This window comes from Loa loa (assembly GCF_000183805.2).
Source record: "Loa loa unplaced genomic scaffold supercont3.84, whole genome shotgun sequence".
Classification (NCBI taxonomy): Eukaryota; Metazoa; Nematoda; class Chromadorea; order Rhabditida; family Onchocercidae; genus Loa; species Loa loa.
In genome coordinates this window covers 195,221-203,737 of record NW_018108264.1, presented here as the reverse complement: position 1 = coordinate 203,737, position 8,517 = coordinate 195,221, and the positions used below count along the sequence as shown (strand labels likewise).

At 31.8% G+C, this 8,517-nt stretch overlaps 2 protein-coding genes across 2 annotated transcripts; both read right to left on the bottom strand.

The window, feature by feature from the left end:
- Positions 1 to 975: 975 nt before the first annotated feature.
- On the bottom strand, positions 976 to 3,980 carry LOAG_03995 (hypothetical protein; the record flags this gene model as incomplete). Its single annotated transcript, XM_003139532.1, has 8 exons — positions 976 to 1,200; positions 1,476 to 1,730; positions 2,116 to 2,278; positions 2,373 to 2,506; positions 2,740 to 2,891; positions 3,038 to 3,226; positions 3,303 to 3,585; positions 3,915 to 3,980. The coding sequence occupies 8 exons, from the start codon at positions 3,978 to 3,980 to the stop codon at positions 976 to 978; spliced, it is 1,467 nt and encodes a 488-aa protein (XP_003139580.1).
- Positions 3,981 to 6,915: 2,935 nt separating this feature from the next.
- LOAG_03994 (CENP-B N-terminal DNA-binding domain-containing protein) lies at positions 6,916 to 7,757 on the bottom strand (the record flags this gene model as incomplete). The annotated part of the gene is made up of 2 exons (XM_003139531.1): positions 6,916 to 7,340; positions 7,379 to 7,757. The coding sequence occupies 2 exons, from the start codon at positions 7,755 to 7,757 to the stop codon at positions 6,916 to 6,918; spliced, it is 804 nt and encodes a 267-aa protein (XP_003139579.1).
- Between the last annotated feature and the right edge of the window lie 760 nt (positions 7,758 to 8,517).

Below are 8,517 nucleotides of genomic sequence, written 5' to 3'. Positions count from 1 at the left end.
GAATTTTTTTTTTTGGAGTGTTTCATTAAGCCTTTTATAAAGTAAAAGCAACTTTACTGTTATTAATAAAAGCCAAATTATTATTACTGCACAAATACATATTGCACTAAAAAAGAAAAAAAACAATTAGAAGGAAAGTTTTAGAGGGGAAAATGAAAACAAACATGTCATATACCACAAATTAAATTATTAAAAAATAACAAAAATATGCTTTCCTCGATATGCTGACGGAAAAAGATGAATTATTGAAATGGGATATACTTGCGTACTTTTTGAAGTATTCCATAGGATCCATAGGGATCCTTTTTTTTGGCTGAAAATATAATTTGGAAATTTTATTTGAAGACTGCATTTCTGTATCAAGTTACATATTTTACATTATATATCTTTCTTAATTTCATATTTTGGCATTCATTATAACTTTTTAAACCAAAATAATAGACTAATATGCATACTGCGGCATAAAAAATAATGGAAAATTTTGGAATTTTCCATTCGTTTTATCTATTGCGATTTTTTTAATGGATTGCAACTTTTGCGAATCTCATTGTTAAGGAATAAACTAGCATGTCACTATTTCTGTTTATATTCCTCAAGGATCTTAAAACTTAACATAGAATTCGAATCCATTTTAAATACTGTCACAATCTTCAACTCAATTCTTCTTCCCGGAATTTCTTCCAATTTCGAAATGCTTAATGTTGAAATGGAATAGGTGCTAGCATATTTCCACTGTAATAAAAGTAAAAGTGAAGCATGATGTCTCCTATCGCGAGGTAAACAAAGCAGAAAAAGCGAAAATAAGTGAAGTGAAATGAACAGGTAAACTTAAGGCAGTGAAATACAAAAAAAGACATCAAATTTTTAATTTGGATAAAAAAAGAAATAAGCTTTCTCGAAATGCAAGAAATAGGCAATTATGAGCAGAGCTGGAACAAAATGAAGATAGTAGGAAGTAGGGCGCAAAGAATTAAATTATCGAAGAAAAGTCGTCTTTAGGATATCGTTTAAATAAAGGGCTACAGCTTGGGCATTAGTTGCCTGATCAGCTTGCATAAATGCCAACGTTTTCTCTTGACATTCCAATATTTTTCGTTGCAAAATTTCGTTCTGTTCTCTTAGAAAGCGACCCTCTTGCTCATATTGTCGAGCCGAATTTTCGGATGCTGTCACACGAGTACTGAAGCGAATCGCATCTGACTAAAATATAACAATAAGTAATGTAATGATATATTTCTACATAAATAAAACTAACGACCGAGAAAATAACAATAATTGTCATCTTTCGTTATCGTGTAACAAGCAATATCATGTTATGCAAAAAGATGAAAGAAATTAATTGATGATGAAGAAATAATTTTTTGAAATATTCAAGAAAATGCATCCATTTTCATACTTCCGAAAAAAAAGAAAAGACTAAATAGGTTTAGAAATATTTAAATCTTAAAGATTTTGAAACATCATTAAAATTTTACTTGAAGAGTGGCAGTTTTCCCTTCCAAATAACGACATCTGTTTTCGGCCATTGCCAGCTTTCCCCTGTAGATCGCACATTCGCAGCATTCTCGAGATACAGGCGGTGATGCACCGTTACTTGTACTACTATGAGTTTCAGATGGTGATATGTGACTTTCAATAGAATCCGACAATTCGCTTATTGTATGTTTTCCTTTACAGGTATTATTATTATTATTGCTGTTGTTGGTAATAATACTGTCAATGTTATTGTTCTGCAAATAGATCATAAAATAATAAAAATATCCAATCCTTAAAAAAAAATCTTAGTTACTTACAGGACAGTATAAGAATAATAACAAACTTCAGAAGTTTCAAAAAAAAGACAGAACCATTTTGTTACGAAAGTTACGAGCTGACAAAAGGAACTAACGATAAATTAAACTGAGTTTTACAAACTTCTCCACTAATCGTTAATTAGTTGCTATTAAAAAGTAGTAACATCATATTGCACCATCGCAATACAATCCAAATTCCAATTACATCGTGAAATATTGGAATCAAATTCAATTGGCTGCTTAAAATCCATTCCGTAAATAATATAGAAATTAGGAAAAGTCAACAGAATTATTATCAGTGTTAAATTATTATCACACTTACCGCAATACCGTTCAGAAGGACTTTGCATTCACCGCTCTTCAATATTAGGCTACCATTCTTTGGGGAGCTATTAATTGCTGAACGTAAATTTGGCATTGTTTTAGATGAAACAATTTCAATAGCAGCATTAGAAGCTGGCCTCAACAAGGATTCATGTAGGATTCTGAAGGCATTCTTTCATTAACAACATTCACATCCAGATACACAACGATTAGTAAATATCTATGAAAAATAAAAATTTCCACAAGAAGGCATACTTTTTATCATCTGCAATCTCATTCGCGCTTTTAGGTCGTTCGACATTACCGTTAGTATTACTATTATTGTTTTCTTCAGGATTCACTGATGTCTCCACTTTGGTTACTTCTGCATGCTTTCTGTTTAATTCCATCTAAAAAAATGTCAGTAATGATGAATTGCTGAAAACATTAGTTCAGTAATTCAAACAAACCATCATGTAAAACATAACTTTCTTTTCGACCTAATAAACAAGAGAAAACCAAGTTATTGAAATCTACATCCTTACTAGATATTAAAGATAGTGCTTTTATGTATTTCTTATCCTTCGGATGTCATTTCTGTTTCTTCTAATAAAGCAAAAAGAAAAACGAAGCAATATAATACAATGTGAGATTGACGTTGCTCAGCACTATTCCTTTCTGCCATCATGTCATCGTCATATTCCTTGTCAACATTAATCTCGTCCTCTTCAGCAACTAAGTTGACATCGGAATCCTTCGATGAACAAATATCCAATGGATTTCTTCCATTTGCATCTATGGCAAAAAGATAAATTCATTCAGCTTAACTTTTTAGGATAATAATTAAGATAAAAAACCATGGGAATAAAATCACAAAATTTCATACTTTTGGATACTCATTCGATTCTTATCCTTATATTTGAATAATTTGAAAAATTTACTTGATTGATCCATTTTTGGATAAGTTGAAAGCCATGCAGCAAGACCAAAGCTGGATTGCGCAACTAAATTATTTAACATCAGACGTTCACGTAATTTTGACATCAAATCATCCACATGTGTTCCACTTCCGCATGCATCGCGAAGAAGAGCCATTGGTGGAAATAAGGTTGCTGCTGCCGCTTGCAGTGCTATAAGAATAATCATTAAGCATTGAAGAAATGTGGATATGAAGCACTGATTCCTGTTGATCTTTTAACAACTCACAGGTTTGTTCGGTAAGGCTCACTGCTTGCTGCGGTGCAAGGCCAACTAATGAATGGAGTTGTAATGGAGCAAACGGATTTGTTGCCGGAACTCGTGGTTGCGGAACATGAAGCGTTGACAGTTGCGGTGAATGACGTCCTTTTTCCGTTAATCCGGTCTGACCAGTTAAATTCTCATTTTGTTGTTGCTGCTGCTGCTCCTGTTGATGTTGATTCTGATGTGTAGCAGGTGGATTACCTTTACCGATCACCGGGACCGATATCGTTTTCCCTTCCTCTTTTGCCTGCAAATTGAAATGCTTACAAATAAAATATCCAATTATCCCCGAGAACACCACCTAAGTTTAAATTTGTTTAAAAAAATTTTCAAATTTATTTCCCACCAAATTGTTATTTTGTTATTTCTCTTATATTAATGAAGCCACCTCACCACATCTCATAAATTATACGTTTCGGAATAATGCTACAGCAATTTTACTCTTGATAATTTCTCTTGCTTTTTATCCTAATACTTATTACATCATAATCAAAATTAAATTCTAACATATCTAAACACACGTTTCAAATTCTTGCCTAATTCTGAAAATAAAAGACTTTAAGAAGAATATAATACCTGCATATGCATATGTAAACTTGTTTTATCTGGGAAAGCCCAGTTACAGCAACGGCACATAAACATGCGTGAAATTTGATGCTGTTTGTACATATGTGCTCGAAGTGTTTCATTGCCTATAAATTACATACAAATATATAAGAACAGCATTAAAATTGTAATGAACAATTATTTTTGATTGCTAAAATAATTGGAAAAATTCGAAATAAACTTCTGTCACTAAAAAGAAGAAAGTTATTGTAATTACCACTGTAATTAAAAAAAAATTTCGCAGAAGAAATTTAAGTCTAATATCTGTCCCTTCTGTTCTTTTTCTCTTTTTTTTATTCAATATAATTAGCCTAATTAATAGGAAGATTGAAATAAAGCACTGAATGAATTGCTTGAACTGTCAATTCTCATTCGACCTTTGATGTTGTTACCGTTGGTCCGATCATATTCTGATTGCTATAGGTGATAATAGTATCACATATAACAATGATATGCATTCTCGAGAAATTCCGATAAATTATGAACTTAAAAAAGGAACTATTTGATAAATATATTAAATTCTTCGACACATTCTTCTTCCTCTTAATTAAGAAAAATATGACATATTTAGCAGAATATTTTTTTCGTAATAGAATGACAGTAAAGCAAATAATTCTTTCAGCATTTCCTTACGAGGATAACAGTAAAGAATGATTACAAAGTAATTAGTCCTTCATGCACTTTTTTATAAGATGATAATAAAAATTCTTCTCTCAGTAACTTCTTATAGAATGATGATATAGTAAATTATTAATTCAAAGTATTGATTTTTTCGGTAATGCAGAAACATAAACATATTCCTTAACACTTATCATTTTGAAGCCAAAGCAACATCAAAAGATATGAATCTTACTCAGTAGCAACAATTCGTTTTCATCTACTGTTACATTTGATTTATTATTTTGAAATATGAGTATAGGATGTTATTTGTTGCAATTGCAAAGAGGATATGAAAAAAAAAATGAGTAAAAAATGAACGTATAATATCCAACAAATTATTGAGCAAAGAAGTCTCGAAGATTAATTTAATCCTTGTAAAAAGAAAATTAAAAATTGAATTGGAAACCATTCGTCACACACTCTTCTCCTTTATGAAAAGTAGCACATCATAAATAGTTTCCAATTCTCTTTTCCTTTTTTTTTCAATCTTTATTTTATTTTTCTCTGAAGAAGACGGAGAAAACTGAATTCATCCATTCATCAATCTATTTGTACTTATTCCTGTTCTCAGTTTATTCGGTTCTCGAGGAAGAGCGAGAAATGAAGCAATATGGAATGGTTTTCGTGTTGCTGTCAATCAAGTTGACTCTATGTAATTCATATAAGAACATGTTCAGTCTAGAATTCATTATTTCTTCATTAACCAACTCCTTTTTTTCATTTTTGGTTCTTTTTTGTTGTTCATTCTTTTAATTTTTATTTTCCTTCAGTGACAAATTATGATGCTGCTGAATGGTGATGACAACTGCTGCTGCCATTTTTTTTCAATAAGATGGCAATTAATCAACTAACTAATCAAGTTTAATTACTGTCTCTTATAACATATTACACTTTACAAAAGTGATATGGAATATGCGCAAAAAATGGTAAATGTTCATCCTAAGCAGTACAAAGAAAAAACCAGTGGATTTGAAAGGAAGAAAATGTTCCAATTTCACAATAAAGTAAGCATTTAGGAAATAGTAATTGATTTACATCGTTAAAGCCATCAAACTTAAGAAAGAAAAATATTGTTCTTTAAACGATTAACTAGTACGATGAAAATGATGAAAAAAAAAACTTTGTCATATTTTAGAATTATATTGAAATTAAAAAATGCAAAACAAAATCACTCTTTGTCGAGAACCAAGGTCAAACTTTCGAAGGAAAAGTTATCAAACTAGAATAACGATTTACTTCGTAAAACTAGTAATTGAAATATTTGAATTATTCTAGTGAAAGTACAGAATATTATCCGTTTTCTCCTGAGGTCAAACTTAATTTTCACACCCAAGCTCAATTTTAATTCCACTTCAAGTAGGAAACAATCCTCTTCATTTCCTCATATCATTTAAAGTATCCAAGAAGGAAAAAGGATAAGAATTTTAATGAGTAAGATAATAATTCACCTTTAAAAATGAAAAAATGAATATTTTGAATAAAAAGTGAAGCAAAAATTAAATTAATGAGGACCATTTCTTACTAACTAAAAATTTACTCAGTAGGACTAATAAATAAAAAACTAAAAACAATAATCTAAAGAACAATAATCTGTTCATTTTCAAAAAAAGAGAAAAGCAAACTTAAAAATACTTTTAATAATCAAAACTGCACTCATTTGATGAGCAAACGAAAAAAAAACATGTAGAACGATTCAGAAGTAGCAATGATTAGAACAAACTAAAATTTTTCATTTTCATTAAATATAGTAAAGAAAAACGCTTCAGCAAAAAAAAAAATCAGTAACAGTAATCGGAAAATTACACTTTTTTGTCGCTACATTAAATATATCAGCAGTAATAATTATAAGGACAAATTCTTTTAAATTAATCTGAAATACTAAATCTCACTTCATTAACTTCTTTCAAACAATGAAAAGTTTGCATTTGGTCTGGAAACGATAAATAAAATATTCAGTTTAAAAGCCATTAATAATTAATAAATGAGGTGAAAATCCAATTAAATTATAAATTAGACTGTTCCATTTGCTCACTTTTAAATCAAGCAAATTTCAAAATGAACTATGGTAAACCGATATATTATAGGAGAGGTATATAAAGTGTCACACAGCTGCAGTGAGAAATGCAAAATCGATATAAATGACCAATAATGGCACTAAAAAAGGATACATTTTGACAGTTTTATTTCCAAATACATTCATAGGAAGGAATTCTAGGATTTTAACTTTATCTCACAAAAAGGGAGGGAAAGAGAAAGAGAGGAGGAGAGAGAGAAGAAAAGCGAAAGGATGAATCCTACACTTACTTTGCATTTAATTGCAAGGATATCTAAGGCAAATGTTGAAATAAATACAAATGATATTACCCCGTTGTATGATCGTTGTAGGACGTTGTAGTACAATCGGATGGTTATCGTCAGTTGCTTGTTCAGTACTACTTGATGTCGCCATTTCCACGTAATTTGTTGGATGATTATGGGATATGGTGCAATTTGTCGTATTTGTCATTTTTAAAGTTTGAAAATTATTGAAATCTCTGGTACTCCCACGTGATTGTTGATGATGATGATGCTGTTGTGGATCACCACGAAGTTTACGTTTTCGTGATCCAGCAAAACCAGCCCATTCATATGCTCGAAGATATTCATGTTTCCGTTGCAAAATTCGGCAAACATTACTTTTAGCAATTGAATAACGTTCCGCAATACTAGCTTGACTCATTCCGGCATTTTCTTCCGCTAATCGAATCAACTGAACTTTTTCTTCTAGAGTTAACTCTTTATAAGGCTTTTTTTGCGCCGTTCAGTTGTAGTGGTAGTTGGAGTGGAAGAATCAACAGCCATTTCATCGATATAACGTCGAGCCACAACCACCGATTCATCCGTTTTTGTCGTTGATTCAACACATAATGCCACAGGTGATGAATTTCCCATGGATCGAGGTTTAACCGGTTGAAAAGCTCCACCACCACCACAACCACCACCACCACCACCACTATCACCACAATCACCACCACCATCAATACCACCAACACTAGCACCACCATTACTCCCATCAGTACCACCATCTTCACCCTCATTGCTTTTATTATTGCCGCCACTCCTGCCACTACCGCTACTGCTATTACTACTACTATTTGTTGCATTTTGTAACATGGGAATTGATAATTGAAGTAATAATCTGCGTTGTTCCGATCGTACAGGAATTATAAGTTGCTTCGTTTCGCATCCAACCAAAAATGATTTATTGTCTAACCTCAAAGGTGAACACTTCTGTTAACATAATAATAATGAAAGATTTCAAGGTAGGAATAAAGATGGAAATTTGCATACGAGTCATCGTTAATGTTCGAGTATTGAAATGAATTTGGATGTTTTATAATATTTGAAAAATATGAATTTGTAGCAAGCTGCTATGTGTTTCGATGAAAATGGAAACGATTATAGTAATAATATTGATGACAGCGACAACTAGTAGTAATGAGTATTAGCAAGACTGCAATAGAAATAAGCGATGACAAGGGTGTGATTTAAGGAGGGAAAGGTAAAAAAAAGTATAAGGTTTGAAGTAAATGAACGGAAGGATGAATATGGAAGGAAGGAAAGGATGGATGGATGAGTTGATGAACGGAGAACGGACTGATGGATAGATGGGCGTATGTAGTAGAAAAGGGTAAAAGTATGTATCTTGAGGGGTGGGGGAAAGTGAAGATGAAAGTGAGAAGATTTTTAGATGACAGTGACACGCTTTAAGGGATGAAGGATTGGTGGGTAAGGAATGGCGAAAGAGAAGGAAGATAAGAAAATAATGAAAATGAAAATTATTATTGGTTTGTTGTTGTTGTTGTTGTTGTTGCTGTTGTCGTTATCGTGGTCACTGATTTGACTGTTATGTCCACCTGCTCAGCGACACAGA